The 17,255-nt window shown below is 41.4% G+C and overlaps 1 protein-coding gene across 1 annotated transcript in view; it reads right to left on the bottom strand.

Annotated features, from left to right (window-relative positions):
* Positions 1-287: 287 nt before the first annotated feature.
* mtf1 (metal-regulatory transcription factor 1) overlaps positions 288-17,255 on the bottom strand; it is a 126,483-nt gene continuing 109,515 nt past the window's right edge. The window contains exons 10-11 of the mRNA XM_084336651.1: positions 15,121-15,190; positions 288-4,388 (exon numbers count right to left, since the gene is read on the bottom strand). Of these exons, the coding sequence (XP_084192777.1) occupies positions 3,898-4,388; positions 15,121-15,190 (561 nt within the window). The 3' untranslated portion in view covers positions 288-3,897. The remainder of the gene's footprint in view (positions 4,389-15,120; positions 15,191-17,255) is intronic.

Below are 17,255 nucleotides of genomic sequence, written 5' to 3'. Positions count from 1 at the left end.
GCATGAACACCTTGAGGTAAGTTACTGCTGCCACCTGAAGGCTTTGAAACATTCTGACTACTTCAAAACTCTTGTTTTCTTCCATGTCCCACAGAGGAGAAATCTCCAGGATGCGCTGTTGCCAGTTCAGAAGTGAAGCACATGTTTTGAATTCAATAAGATTGTTGTTTTTTAACCAATAAATTGTAATGATCTAATGTATTATGCTTGCTGTGTGTGTGTGGGGTTGGTAGTAAAGAAACCTTCATGACAAGGATAAGATTTTTTATTAGTGTTATATTGCTCTCAATTCCAAAAGTTATGACTTTATCATAATACAATATTACTTTATACAAAACGAGCATATAAGCAAACATTTTTCACATTATACATTCTCTTAAAAATACAAATCCTTTACAAGTCCTCTTTGGGCATCGAAGACACTGGAAGCATCTCGTTTCCTTTCCATTTACCCATATTCTGAAAAAGCTCCAGGCAGCAACTATCAACCATTTAGATTCTCAAAGCCCACCTAGCTGCTCTCTGGTTTTGATGGCATCTTTCTGAAACATCGTGCTTTAAAAAAAAAAAAAAATCACCATCGGCGTTTATTTTTGCTCTGGTTTCAGTATTTGAGCATCAAGCGAGGCCGACCAGGGGCTACCTCACAACAACCATTTCTTTACTTCATGATTCAAACGGAAAATGGCCGCTCCATGTAGGCCACCACCAGAAAGGCAAAACCAGTGTTTGAGTTCTGATAGTATTTTTCTAATTGGGTTGGAAATGTAAGTAAACTTATGAAAGTGAGATGACTGAGTAAAAAAAAGAAAATTATAATTTCTCTTAACATAAAAAAAAAAAAAAGCTGCTTACATTTTGACAAATAATTCTTAAAACAGAATTGTATAAATTTACAGAGATCTCCTTTCCAAGCAAATCCAGTTGGGGTTTCAACCAGTTCTCACAGGGAGGCAAAACGACTTGTAGAAAAGGATATGTCAGGTCAATATTCATGGGAAAGTGCTTGAAAAAGACAATGCCCAGATTCATTGCACTCCAAACATCATTGCACTCCAAACATGATCTATCAAATGGAAATCTTTTGAACATCAAAAGGCATGGTTAATGTGTACACACTGGAGAGTGGATATGCAAAATAATGTGTATGAGAGGCTTTAGTTCAGGATGGGATACTTTGAGGGAAGTACTTTACTTTTTATTATTCTTATGAATAATTGCTTAGTTATTTTCCTCAGGTATGCTTGAAATTGAATAATGCCGGTATGAGTGCTTCATGGTAACAATTCAACCCAGATTGAAAGCCATTTAATAAAAATTGTCTCAAAAGGAAATTTCAATATTTTCAATGGGCCAGATTTTAAGTACTAGAGCTCAAGTTAATAAGGTTCTAGTAGTTCCGATGTCAAGTGTATCTTGAAAGATGAAAAACCCTGTTTAGTCGGGAGCCTCTTTAAAGTCACGTGTGCATACAGTCTGCTCTCCATGTGGGATAGAAGGGAAAACTGCCATTCCTGTATAATGGCAAACTAAAACCCGAGCACAAATTGAAATGGTCACTTTGCTTGGATACAACACATTTAGGTGATAAGTAAAATTTATCACATGTCTGCAAATGTATTACAAACTGGTCGTTTGTAGAATATTTCAGCAGTGTTGACTCAAACCTAGACACGATTGGCACAAAAAAGCTCTCTGGCCAATGTCTTTGACAGACTAGATGACTGGATGGGGGCTCGTCAACGGAGAGGCCTCAGCAGACACCATCAAGGCAAGGAGGCTCATAAAACAGTGAGTTATCATGTAAGGCCAAGTAGCTCTACACATAATATATAGGGCATAATGCCTTCTCTCATATCATTGCATTGTGTCCCATGTGAAACAATATGGTTTATATTCTCTCGACTAGAGGCTGTGTATATTTAATATTACTATATTGCCTGTAACAACTAATCAACTAACCGTGGCAAGAATTCCTGCATTAGACGTGTCTGCCTGCTTGGGGAAGAATGCAAGAGGTAAGAGGGTATTAGAGCATCGGCCTCTATCCTCTTGTCTGTCTACGCAATTCAAAATTCTATACAAAAATACATATTCTAGAACAAGTTGGTAAAAGTATCTACTAACTACTGTATTTACACGGTCATTAGGACAGTCTTTTTTTACACCCCACCTCCCTTTACAGCAGTGGTTTACAGATAAACGTTCTGTGGTTGCGCCCCAGCTCAGCTAATGCAAGTTACGAATGTAAGCATGGTTCTGTGAATTCCTAGACTGTCAGTGCAGTTTACAAAGTGGATTCATCCCCCATCGCTCCACATGGGTTGAGAATGAATAACGTCACGCCAAAGTGACCATGTAGGCTATGTATATAACCAAGGGGTTCTTCCAAGGAAGGCGGATGGTTCAGCACACTATGGTCCTCGGGAGGCAGGCTGCTGTGTAGTTAAATACTAAGGGGCATGAAACCTATGGTCACTTATTGACTCTTGACCCTTGTGGAGTGCTAGGGGATACTTCCACTTTGCAGTCAGGAAGGAATGAAATAAGAGCCAGCCGTTAGGTCAACATCTCAGGTCACGCCTTCTCTTGATTCTCCAATCACAACTGATGCTCGTCTGAGGGGAAGCGAGGATCAAGAAAAGAAAAAAAAAGCATGTGGGAGGGGTGTCGGGAGAACCAGAACCAGTAAGATATGACTTAATGCATCCCTGAGGGGGTCAGAATTCTATACAACATGGTGATGTTGAGAGCTATTCCTTACTGTATTATTGTGGGACACCTTTTGAAAACCAGAAGAGCCCAGTGGAATATTTGCTGTACGGTGCAGTCTGGCTCCTTTTTCTTTTTTTCCTTCTCTGAAACCTGCTCTTTAGCAACACATGTTAGGCTCTTAGGAGGAAAGCAAATCAGTAACACAATGCAAAAAGTTAAAAGAAACGTGTGCAGAAAATAAATGAAATAAATTAATAATTAATTTCACAAATATCTTTTCTGCTATCTTTCAGAAAGTAAAAACAGTAATGAAATGATCAAATAAATTAAAATGTACAAATTAAATTAGCTTTTAAGTTATTATAGGCAAATGATTACTAATGTTTCATCTTACTTTCATTTATAATAAAAGAAAAGGCAAGCAGTTTCTCTCGCAGGTTCTTTTCTCAATTAGTGAATACGAGTGTTAAGAAATGGCACAAAACTAAAATCACATTTTCTGGACAATGGTTGCCTTCTGGGAAAACAGAGGAAATCACTCTTCATAGCATGACATTGTATGGAGGACATACAAAAGGAATGGTCAGCCAACCCTTTCCTATTCCCACTGGGAACTATTCTTGATAAAACGATACCCAATTCATCGTAAGTACAGTGCATTCTGGTCAGTTGCATACCAGCATCAAGTACTTGTTAAGGACCCTTATTATAGTACAAGGATAGATAAACAAGTTTTGTTTGACTGGTCAAAGTAAATCTCAGTTATCAGTGCTTAAACAGTCAATTCAGAATGAATACACTAGCGGTACCGTGTACAGCTAGCTCCAAGTCTCCCAATAACACATCACCGGCCATTTTCCTGTCACTTAGCACTGGCCTTGCTAAGCCTCATACGCGCTATGTCATCAGGTGAAGCTGCTGCTACAAAACTACTGCATCAAGGCTCAAACAACAATGTTTCAGAGCTCTTGTATATAAACGTTATGCAATGCCAGACGGAGCAGAATGCACTGCAGGTTTAAGGGGGCCGATGCCAAAAGGTGTATCATCTAGGAGCACAGAGGAGAGCCTCACTGCATGAGGGGAAACGGTGAGGAGGCGAGTGGCATAGTTGCCAGAGGAGGAGTGAGTGCAACAAACTGAACATGTGGCAGGAGGCTGGCGGCAGGGCGGACGGCTCCGCTAGGGATCGCTGCTGCTGCTTCCAACGGTGACCATGCTGAAGTCGTCGACCACCAGGAGCAGAGCCTCGATGTTGGCCGCCGTCTCTGGACTCTGCAGAGACAGGAAGTCCGACACGTCCATGTTGGCCAAGCCGTCCGCCGGAGAAGGGTCGGTAGCCGCGCCGCTCACCGTCACAGGGAAAGTCTGAGCCGAGGAGGCGGAGGGGGGGATCCCCAGTCTCACCTCACCCACCTTGGAGGAAGACGGGGGGAGGCAGTCTGATGGGGACCGGGTGGCCGGGTGTTGCGGAGGCTCTGGGGGCGGGGGGAGCGTTGGAGGAGGGGGCTCTGAAGGTTGCTGCTGTGCTACAGCTGAGAGCGTGGTGGTGGTGGTGCTCTTTGAGTTCTTGTCTTTAGCAGAGTCCCTGCAGGCACACTGACACTGACACGACTCCTCCTGTTTGATGATGATCACTGGCAGGCTGAGGCCGATCTGCTGGACAGAGCTGCCTGGAACACACATGAAACAAGTCAGAGGAACCACACTGACACAGCCCAGCAACAGTCACACCTGGTCAGCCCACCAGCCAGCGTCTAAATAACACTGCAATGTATTTAGGATCAACATGAATAATGTGTGTATAGGCAATTAGGCATGATGTAAATAGGCGTGGGGAGAATCTTTGTACAGTATGATTCACAACATGTTTCCCCTCAGAATCTTGTACCGATAGACAAAATACAAACATTTTACTTTCAAATGTCAAGGCTGAGAAATATAGTTTTCGTTTATAGATCCACTGATATTTGGACATTGATGCATTGAGGATAGCGTCCTACTATTATCTTTGGATGTAGAAACATACAATGATGATTTTTAAGGAAGGCCACACAACAAAACATACATCTCAATTAATTGACCATATTCACACGGCAGCCATTTTGCTGTTATGTCATGCTCAGATTGGGATTCCTTTCCATCCTGCTCCCACACAAAAATGGCAATATTTACCCAAGGTACATTTAAATACCATATAGACCAGCGGTTCTCAAACTACGGGTCACGACCCAAAGTGGGGTCGCAGGTAGGTGACAGTGGGATCGCGCATTGGCAAAAAAAAAACCTCTGATCGAGTTTTCCACCCGGCAGCTGTGTGTATTTGTCATGTCTCGCGACTCTCGCCCCTTCATCAATGGAGGCCGACACACTTATTCCAATACACATCTCACTACACCCTGCGCATTTATAATCGCGGGAGGGGGGTCTGGTCTTTTGTGTAACCCAGACTCGCAATTGATAGGTTTGTTGTCAGAAGCGGTGCTGGTTGGCCACGATGAAATGGGCTCTGCTCTCGAGGCAGAGTATTCGCCTTTGTTAACTCGTTTGTTAAATCGTTTTCAAATAAACGCTAGATTAGATAGTATATGTGTACTTATGCACGCTAGAGAAGCGAGCTGAAAAATCGATTCTCTCATTTCCTGATCAGCGCGCACACACACACATATGGCACACGCTGATATCTCTGTGAAAACAGCTCTGATTATCCTAAGACTGGTAAAATAGATTTCTTACCTCAGATCAGATGTTCTCAAAAGATTATTCCAATTCCTGATCGCCATTCCAAATATCGATTGCGTTTATTGATTCAGCGCTGGGTACTGGAAATATGTATTCCACGCTGTTTTGCGGCTCGGCAATGACTTGGATCTCTTCGGATGGCTTGCCGGAGAAATTAAATGAGGAAACTGGATTCCCCCCCCCCCCCCCCCCCCCAGCAGTACAACAGGGAGAGACGATAGGGGGCGGTATTTTCCCAATGGAGCTCAGAGAGAGTTTGCAGCACTAACGAAAGACTAGATTGATGAAATATGAATTCAAATCGCTAATAAAAAAAGAAAACGACAAAACGCTATTTGTCGTCGCTGGCACTCAACGGTCGGCATGAACTAACGACATAGCGTTGTTGGCACTCAAAGTGTTAAGTGTGGGGTCTCCAAAAAAAAATCCTAAATAAAATGGGGTCGTGGTATAAAACAGTTTGAGAACCCCTGATAGACAATGTTGCCAGTAAATTGCAGCAACAATTGTCTTCTTGTAGAGGAACAGAACCAGTTTCCCAATTATTAGCAGAAAGAGGGTTGTTGAAGCAGTTCTTTTTATCAGTCTTGAATTTTGGAGATGTGATTTATAGAAATGCTGCTCCTTCCACTCTTACCACCTTATATCACAATCTTGCTAGATTGGAACTATGGACCCTATCTCATGCTTAAAATCCAGAGTTTTGGAAAGTCAGCCTTTTGTTTTAATGCCCAAGCTTCTTGGAGTGATTGCTAAAATCAATACCCCACAATCCTATGGACATGTTTTTCATTTTGATCTTTATTTTCTTTCCATCTGTTTGTCCTATTTATTCAATGTCTAATTATCAAAACAGATATTTTCCTTATCTGTATATATATATAAAACTTTTTTTATTGTACCCGTTTCAATAAGGCTGTAATCTTGACAGCATTGTAAATGAGGGAAACCGCAATGCCTTTTTTTAAGAATATAGGTTTGAAAGGCTCTACTAAATTAGATTAATGTTTGATTTGCCTTCCTCTTTAAAAAGGTGCACTATGCAGTTTTGCAGGAGGGGGATTTGTTTGCAAAGCCTGCAAAAAGACATTCACTGTACTAATTATTCTTGTCTTATGTTATCATAACTGAAAACTAAATAACGTTCAGGCACTGTGAACCAAACGTAAGCCTAGAATATGTAAACAACAGCAATGAAATAAAATGGACTGCATTTATATAGCGCCTTTATCCAAAGAGCTTTACAACTCATGTCTCACATACACGTTCACATACCGATGGCAGAGGCAACCATGCAAGGTGCCAACCTGCTCATCAGGAGCAGTTAGGGGTTAAGTGTCTTGCTCAAGGGAGGTATGTGGCACAAATCTGACTCCATATCAACTTTTAAATCCCAACTAAAAACCCATCTGTTCAAACTGGCATATTTACTGTAACCTGTGTGTCACTGTTTTATACTCCCCGTTGTCCGTTTTGTTTTTAACTTTGACTGGCATATTTACTGTAACCTGTGTGTCACTGTTTTATACTCCCCGTTGTCTGTTTTGTTTTTAACTTTGACTGGCATATTTACTGTAACCTGTGTGTCACTGTTTTATATTCACTGACGTTGTCGTTTTTTTTTTTTTTTTTACTTTTGACCAGTCAGCTGGTTCTTTTTAGCGTTTTCATCGCATTCATACTTGGTCAAGTTCGACCGACAGAAGCAGGCTGAAAGGGTTCAGATGGGGGGGAAGACACTCTGGGAAAGGCACGGCTGCCGTCCGGGATTCGAACGCGCTCAGCCCCAGATCCGTGACGAGCACGGTTGTCCACGGCGCTGAAATAGCACTCGCGGTACGTGGTGAGCTACTGGAGCTCCCCTGTCGGTTTTGTTTTTAACTTTGACTTACCAAGACCACTATCTTTTGTACAATATGCACTTATTAGTCTAAAATTGGTGCTTAACTCATTGGCTGCCGGGGATTAGACGGGGCCCCGTTCTAGCACTGCCACGCTTTAAAAGATAGGAGTGTGTCTCCTTGTTTGTAGAGCTACAGTGGGGAGAACAAGTATTTGATACACTGCCGATTTTGCAGGTTTGCCCACTTACAAAGCATGTAGAGCTCTGTAATTTTTATCATAGGTACACTTCACCTGTGAGAGATGAAATCTAAAACAGAAATCCAGAAAATCTCATTGTATGATTTTTAAGTAATTAATTTGCATTTTATTGCATGAAATAAGTATTTGATCACCTACCAACCAGTAAGAACTCCGGCTCTCACAGACCTGTTAGTTTTTCTTTAAGAAGCCCTCCTATTCTCCACTCATTACCTGTATTAACTGCACCTGTTTGAACTCGTTACCTGTATAAAAGACACCTCTCCACAATGGGCAAGACCAAAGAGCTGTCTAAGGACATCAGGGACAAAATTGTAGACCTGCACAAGGCTGGGATGGGCTACAGGACAATAGGCAAGCAGCTTGGTGAGAAGGCAACAACTGTTGGCGCAATTATTAGAAAATGGAAGAAGTTCAAGATGACTGTCAATCTCCCTCGGTCTGGGCCTCCATGCAAGATCTCACCTCGTGGGGCATCGATGATCATGAGAAAGGTGAGGGATCAGCCCAGAACTACACGGCAGGACCTGGTCAATGACCTGAAGAGAGCTGGGACCACAGTCTCAAAGAAAACAATCAGTAACACACTACGGCGCCATGGATTCAAATCGTGCAGCGCACGCAAGGTCCCCCTGCTCAAGCCAGCGTATGTCCAGGCCCGTCTGAGGTTTGCCAATTACCATCTGGATGATCCAGAGGAATGGGAGAAGGTCATGTGGTCTGATGAGACCAAAATAGAGCTTTTTGGTATAAACTCCACTCGCCGTGTTTGGAGGAAGAAGAAGGATGAGTACAACCCCAAGAACACCATCCCAACGTGAAGCATGGAGGTGGAAACATAATTCTTTGGGGATGCTTTTCTGCAAAGGGGACAGGACGCGTGAATATTTTCGGCAACCAACTTGTGTTTAGCGTTTCTCTGATTGGCCACTACGCCCATGTGACTCCTTCACAATCGTTATAACTTATTATGTATTGTTTTTACTTCTGTTTAACTGTGTTAATAAACAAACAAACAAACAAATAGGCTGTCTATTGCCTCGCGCTGCAGCGCGGAAATAGGCTGTCTATTGCCATTCTCTAAGACAAACTCTAACCTTAACCAGCTCCTCAACAGCGCCTAAACTTAACCCTTCTAACCTTAACCAACTCCGAAACTATGCCTAACCTTAACCTTAACCAACTCCGAAAGAATATTGCCATTCTCTAAGACAAACTCTAACCTTAACCAGCTCCTCAACAGCGCCTAAACTTAACCCTTCTAACCTTAACCAACTCCGAAACTATGCCTAACCTTAACCTTAACCAACTCCGAAAGAATATTGCCATTCTCTAAGACAAACTCTAACCTTAACCAGCTCCTTAACAGCGCCTAAACTTAACCCTTCTAACCTTAACCAACTCCGAAACAATGCCTAACCTTAACCTTAACCAACTCCGAAACAATGCTTAAAGTTAACATGCCTAAACTTAACCGGCGAAAGAATGCATGTTAAAAAAAAAAAAAAAAAAAAAAATTGAAGGGAATCGAACTTGTCACCAACGGACCACAGCAAGGCAGCGCTGCCAGTTGAGCTAGTTGTCGATGGTAAAAAAGGGGGGAATACTGCTACATAATGCTGCCGCGACGGAGCTCCGCTCCGTTTCCAATATTTCGATAATAAAACGGGCAGTTTTACGCACTTGAATAACAGGTATATAGGCTTGAGGTGGACAGCGCGTGGTGCTGAAATGACAAACACGCATTGCATGAAATAAAAGAACCAGTTTTATTTCAAAATATTGGAAACGGAGATAACATTCTGTTATCTCCGTTTCCAATATTTCGAAATAAAACTGGCAATTTTACACTTCATTTAGAAAAGCCATTCAAACATCTCTCTTGGGAGCGAGTGGTCAGAGTAAAATGCAGATCGGCGTCACATTAAATGCAGTTCGATGTCAACCAAAACGCCGAGCAGCGTTTTGTGTGACACCAAGTCAGCGGCGCGACTATGGGAGGGCCTTTAGAAGCATCTCAAGGTCCTGGAGTGTCTGTGTTGCCCAGCGACAGCCCCGAAACCTGAAGGATCATACAGAAGATCTGTATGGAGGAGTGGGCCAAAATCCCTGCTGCAGTGTGTGCAGACCTGGTCAAGATCTACAGGAAACGTCTGATCTCTGTAATTGCAAACAAAGGTTTCTTTACCAAATATTAAGTTCTGTTTTTCTGATGTATCAAATACTTATTTCATGCAATAAAATGCAAATTAATTACTTAAAAATCATACAATGAGATTTTCTGGATATTTGTTTTAGATTCCATCTCTCCCAGTTGAAGTGTACCTACAGACCTCTACATGCTTTGTAAGTGGGCAAACCTGCAGTGTATCAAAAACTTGTTCTCCCCACTGTATAACTATATTCTATATTATAGCTATGGATACAATACTATGGCCCATTTGACATCACCTATCTATCGTTCAATATGTGAAAAAGAAAAACATTTTCCATCCATACGTTTCCGTGTTATACCGTGGTGAATATAAGTATGGTTTTAGAGCGGTCTGGGGTAATTCCCGAAAAGCTGAGTTATAGCCTTATACGTCAATTCTACTATAAACGTTGCCGTTTCTTGCCTGTACACGCTACTATTCCCAAATCAAATCTATGTCATAGGTATTATGTTTCATCATGAATGCATGAAAGGGGGGGGGGGGGGGGGGGGGGGGGGTCGTTTCTGATTATTCGATTGCCAGTAACGGCATTTGTATTGAACACTAAAAACTAGGGATGCTCGATATTGGCTTTTTTACCGATACCGATATACCGATATTGTCCAACTCTTAATTTCCGATACCGATACCAACCGATAAACAGATACCGATATATGCAGGGTTCCCCCCCCACCCCCCCCCCCCCAAAAACGGAATAATTTCAGGTAATTAACATTACATATGTCTTGTTGTGGAATTAACACAACATTATGCATATTTTTGACAATAAATAAAATCAGAATTTGTTCTTGCTTGCCTGGGTAAATAAAGGTAATATTAATGTAAAAAAAAAGAAATATATAAAAAAAAAAATTATTCTCTTTTTTTAAACCGATACAGATATTTTCCGATATCACATTTTAATGCCAATATCGGCCGATAATATCGGTAGGCCGATAATATCGGACATCCCTACTAAAAACGCGTATCAGCCCGGTCGGTATAAAAGCATTGCACGATCAAGCTTACCAATTGTTTGATCGCCATCTGGTACATCCGATGTCCATTTGGTCCACGACATAACACACCACAACATATGGATCGGGGATATTTGACGCGCTTCAATGCAACCGAGATAATCGCTCCACTCGCCCGACAAAGAAAAGTGAGCCCGGAGACATTTGGCCGTTACACAGGCCAAGATACAAGGTTTCAAAGGGTGCTCGATACCGCCGTCTATCTGGATGCGGCCGGTATTGCACTTTGGCGATCTCAGACTCATTCCCTATGGTAACACAGAGGTCCCCGGATGAATAATGAATAACAATCGGGGAAAAAAATAAAAACGACCAAATAACATATATACACGTGGTTGGCGTTCAACGGTTGTCGGCCAAACAAGTATATAAACATTGTTGGCGGGGATTGAGTTAATGCCAGTTAAACTAAATTCATGTTTTCCAAAGTCAAAAATATTGTTTATAGTGACTTGCATATATCTACTCTGAACGATTCTGATATCGAGAGAGTTCCAGAATACAAATACCTTGGTATTTGGATTGATGAAGGACTTACATTTAAATATCATGTGGGCGTTCTCGCCAGTAAATTACGGAAAAATATTGGCTTTTTGTATAGAAATAGAGCCAGCTTCCCCATGATTAGCAGAAAGAAAGTTGTTGAAGCAGTGTTCCTATCTGTTTTGGATTACGGAGATGTGATTTATAGACATGCAGCGGCTTCCACTCTTAACCGCTTCTGCAGCAAAAACGAGTTAACGCGTTATAGCCCGCCAATCGAATTCTGCCAACAACGAGTAAACTCGTTATTGGATCGTTATTTCTTTTATTCGCTATTTCCATTCATAATTCATCCTGCTATGCTGTAGGACTCTGTGGCACTCTGTCTGAGACCGCAACGGTCTGATACCGCCGCCTAACGCCTTGCGGCCGCTATTGCACTCAATTTGAAACGATGTGGTTTGTTTTCTCGGCCAAGCTGCGGCGGGTTCTAAACACTCCGGCAAAACAAGCGGTTACAACAGATGCATCGACAAGGGTCCCCGCCCGCCCGTTCATGTGCAATGCTGGATAACGTTGGACACAGGATCGCTGTGGATATTTGGAATGGCGATCAGATAATTGGATTATTCTTTTTGCAGTACATCAGAGACAAGGTAAGGACTATATGTTATCAATCTTGCCTTGATCCGATATTTTTTTCCCACCGATCGCAGCGTGTCTGTAATGTACTGTGTAATGTATGCTGTTGGTGGCGCTCAAAGCATAGAAAAACGACCCCCCCCCACCCTTTCGTGCATGCATGATGAAACATAATACCGATAATCTAGCGTTGATTTCAGATTGATTCAATAATCAGGCGAGAAATGGCACGATTTATAATGAATTGCACAAACGCTGTTTAGCAGAGTTTCCTGGGATTACACAGGATCACTCAAACTATACTCATATTCACCACGGTATAAAACGGGAACGTATCGATGGATTTTTTTTTTCTTTATGGCATATTGAACGGAAGGTTCATACTGTCAATTGACAATGATATTGGATGATCCATAGCTATAATATAAAATATAGGTTTAGCTCTACAAACAAGGTGACCGATTACATGAGGTTAATGGGTGGCATGAGCCTATGCACTTCCCGGAAAGGGCGTGGCACTCAATGTGTTAAGCCCTTAGACTCTGTTTACCATTCAGCCATTAGATTTATCACCGGTGATAGTTATGGTACTCACCATTGTATCCTATATAATAAGGTCGGTGGGCCTCTCTGGCAGAGAGACGTAAGTTGCATTGCAATCTTTTTATTTATAAAGCCATAATTAGAGATTGTCCAAATTATATTAGTTCTTTATTGGAATGGACCACTGGACCCTGTTGTACACAATCCAGTTTTTGGCTTACACTTAGTTTGTACTGAACTTGGTAGATCTGCTTTTGGCTTTTTTGCCCCTACATCATGGAATACCCTGCAGGAAACACTGAAACTAGACACTCTAGTGTCTATGGGTCGGTTTAGAACCTTAATGACCAATCAGGTCACCACAATATGTAATTGTTTTTAAATTATTACCTCTGTTTTAATTTTTAGCCATTTTATTCTTTTAAAAATATTTAATTTTTTTTAATGTATTTTAAAATGTGCTCTTAATTATTCTGATCGTCTGATGTCTTCATATTTATGAACACACTGACACTTGTGTATGTAACATCTCGACGGCACTGTAAATTAGTTTAATTACTCAGTGTATTATAGAGTATAAATAAAGATTGAATTTGAACTTTGACTGTCTTGTTTCGTTTTGATGCCCTGTAAAGTGACCTTGGGTGTTTTGAAAGGCACCCCCAACCCCACCCTCCTTTTCTTGATTGTCCAATCACAACAGTTGTGATGTGAGGATGGAGAAAAGTGGGCAAGGTTTGAGATGGATCCATCGCTGTCTTTCAGATAATTATCTTGCGAGCATAGATGAAGACTGTATTTAGGACTGCTCCTCCTCATCTTGCCGTCTATTCTGAATCCCGTTCTCTGCATGCTTGCTGAATATTGCTCAAGTGGTTTTCAGCCTGATTCTATCATGCACTGTCATCAAGTGGCTCGGTGGGGAGGTAGAGCAGTCGTCTGGCAATCCGGAGGTTACCGGTTCGATTCCCGCTCCTCCCGGGCAGCTTGTCGATGTGTCCTTGAGCAAGACACTTAACCCCTAATTGCTCCCGATGAGCAGGTTGGCACCTTGCATGGTTGCCTCCGCCGTCGGTGTGTGAATGTGTGAGTGAATGGGTAAAGTGAGAGTAACAAATTGTAAAGCGCTTTGGATAAAAGCGCTATATAAAAAAGCAGCCATTTACCATCATGAAGTTTGGCTTCTGTATTATGTGCTGACCCATTTGCATGTTCTTAGGAAATGTATTCCCAGTGTCAGAAATATTGTGCCTGTTACTATGGTTGAGTAAATTGTAATGAACCAAAAGGAGAATATAAATTATTATTATTATAATTTCCCCCCCATCTTTGACGGTGAATAACACCATGCTAACATTGACCAGACGTGAACAATTACCACTGAGCTCATTCAGCACCTTCTTGAGATCAAGTGTACAAGAAATATAAGCAAATTAATAAAGGCCAGATAATTTACAGGGGGTTTTGTAGATACAGTACAGAATTTTGCCAATCCGGACACATGCCATTTTAAATATGAATATAGAATATCAGTAGGGATGGGTACCTTTCACATTTGAACCGGTACCTGTGAACCTTTTTTCTGTACTTTAGTCTCAAGAAATTTAATTTACCTACCTACCTAAAAAAAATCCAAACTTCAAATAACTACAATTTCGACAGTTTTCGGCTCGTCATTGCTCAGACTGCTTTGTTGTTGAATCAAGTCAAATCCTAGGTAAGCATATATTGTGCGTGTGAACGTTGACATTAAAAAAAAAAATTAATAAATATTTTTTTCGGTTTCTCACTTGATTCGATACTCTGTAGTACCGACGTGTTTCGGTTCGGTACCTCAAAAGTACCGAATTCGGTACCCATCCCTAAATATCAGGCCTAATAGATTACCTTATTATGGCCAAGACATACATCTATGGATTGGGCCAAATCTCCTCTTTCCAATGGCAAGAGTTAAATCTGGATATAGTACAACCAGGTGCCCGTTACGGGGCAGCAAAGACAGTGAATGAAATCTACTGTAAGTACAGTTACTTTTTTATAATGTCCATAGCTCCGACATTTTTCAGCAGATTTAAAAAAAATTCCCAGAGAGGTAAAGAAACAATATACGTTCAGTTTTGTTCGACCCGTGAGATATAATCATAAATCTGGACTACAGCGGTTTCATGACGGCGTCATTTCCTCACGTCTATATCATCTGGTTTCCGATGCTGATGATGGCGCAGAGATTTCTAAAAACTCATTTAGCTAATAACACTTAGAATCAATGGTAAACAAACGTAGTGCTGAAAATATACACGTTGACTGCTGTTTTGATAGGGTTATGGTACTCTTGGCTACATTTGAAAAATCACTTAATACGGACTGTATTGATCCATTTGTAACGTGAAATAAATCTCGGCCAGTAAGAGGTTAAAAGTGCCTCCTAAGTCTAAGAAAAATTATTCTATTGTATGTTGGGATCAGGAAGACTGTTCTTGTGATTCCAACCCCTCGGTATAAATCTGGGCTTTCGAAAAAACTTAAATCTTTGCCCACACAACTGACCTCTCTCAAGCCCTGCCCGCTTTCCTTGATCCTCCCATCACAACTGTTGGAAGGATCAAGACAAAAAGTTGGGACTTGAGATAGGTCAATCAGGAGGGATACATTCCTCTTACCTGCAGTTCCTCCCACTGGTATGGCTGTAGTGAAGAAAACCTTCTCCACTTTTGGACCTCCTTGGTGTGGCTGTGAACAAACATTGCACATGGGTCACCACCACAGTCCCACAATCAAAACGGAAAACAAACAAACCAATACTTTTTTGTAATTAATTATATTTATTTACGTGTCGTGATTTGTGATCATGTAATTATATGTACATGTGTGCATTTATGATCATGTAATTGTATGCGTGCACATTTATGATCATGTAATTATATGTATGCGTGTGCATTTATGATCATGTAATTAATATATATGTGTGTGCATTTACCGCTGTCACAGATCCTGGGTGTGAATGCGATAACTATAATTGCTTTAATTCTAATCACTGCACATTCATGACCCCTAGAGGAAGAAGCCTATTGGTTTTGGTGACCCATGATCTTTACTCTAGCGCCACCATCAGACCAAACCTCTGATTTTCAAATGACCGTTATCTCCTCATGAAGATTATGAAGAGATGTGGCTACTCGTGGAGAACACATTTGCAATAAGGTCGGACATTATGAAGTGCACCATATTGGATTTTCTGCTATTTAAAGGGGACATTCATTGCTATTCCTTGCACTATTTGGGCAACTTTACACAATTCCTGTGAGTCTATGGAAGACATCTGTAAGGTTTATTTAAAAAATAAATCATTGTTTTATATTTCTAAAAGAGTACTCGAAAGCATCATTTTCCAGCCTCAGGATTTCAGCCTGTTATTGGATGGGCTCCGCCCATAAGCGCTTTCAGTGACAGTCACACACACAGCGTGATACATACGAGAGAGAGCGAGAGAGAACGAGCAAGCGAGAGAGAGAGAGAGAGAGAGAGAGGGAAAGAGAGGAGAGATGCGTCCCCGACACACACGCAGTCAAGTTTGTGTATGTGTGAGTCCCCGACGAGGGAGAGATGCGTCCCGACACACGCAGTCAAGTTTATGTATGCGTGTCCCCGACGAGGGAGCTCTCTCTCTCTCTCTCTCTGCCCCATTTGAGTTACGAGGTTTAGACAGATGATTGGTTTAATGCTTTCCCATTGTGTAGACTTTGTTAAACCACACACACATGGAGGATGATCTAGGGAGCTCTCTCTCTCTCTCTCTGCCCCGTTTGAGGAAGTGTCGGGTTACACTATGCCTACGTCCCTGACACACACACACAGTCAAGTTTGTGTGTGTGTGTGTGTGTGTGTCCGACGAGGGAGAGATGGCACACACATTCACACTTACATTGATGTAATTACAGAAATGTATACACATATTACAAATAAGTACATATATTACATCGCTGCTGGCGGGACAAAACCTCATAACTCCAAAAACCAAACTTTTCAGCAGATGAAAAAAAAACGAACACAGATTTGACGGCGAATAGTTACGAGGTTTAGACAGATGATTGGTTTAATGCTTATGTGAAATATGTCCTAGTAATACAAGAGTACAGCAATAGCTGCCATACCAGTGTTTTACCCCTTCAGAAGCATTTATATAGACATTTTAAGATAAATGAATATACCGTGATATATACCGTTATCGTCTATGCTTCAAATTATACCGTGATATACATTTCAGACCATACCGTCCAGCCCTACTGGGTAGTGTAGTTTTATGAAATTGTGAAAATTGTGAAATCGAACCCCTGGCTCTCCTCTCTCTTAGGCAGGGGAGGAAACTAACTTTTTGGCTTACCAGCCAACTGGCGGGTAGATGATTTTTTTTTACCAGCCAAACTGATTTTTTACCAGCCAAAAATAAATCGCGTATGTGTCCCCCACCGGCAGCTCTTTCTTCTCATCTAAAGTGCAGAGACAAAATGGGTGATTATTAGCTTGTTAAACTGATGTTACCGTAAACCACCAGTCCCCACCCAACCTACCCAACCCCCTCCAATGTACAGTTTCTTCCCCCTCAAATGTATATACTCCTTTTAGAAACTCTGTCTCTTAAACAGAGTTTCCAACGCCAGGGTCTATGTGACAGGCATTGTACTCTTAAACAGTGCTGTATTTCTGTAGATCTGGTATGTCAAATGTCTGGATGGAACAGTACTGTCTATCTGTATGTCATATAATGAATTGAAAATGGGGGACCCTGATGTGAACA

The sequence above is a fragment of the Notolepis coatsorum genome (assembly GCF_963971535.1).
Source record: "Notolepis coatsorum genome assembly, chromosome: 19".
Taxonomy (NCBI): domain Eukaryota; kingdom Metazoa; phylum Chordata; class Actinopteri; order Aulopiformes; family Paralepididae; genus Notolepis; species Notolepis coatsorum.
Note: the sequence above shows the minus strand (reverse complement) of the source record. Positions and strands in the feature narration are given on the sequence as shown.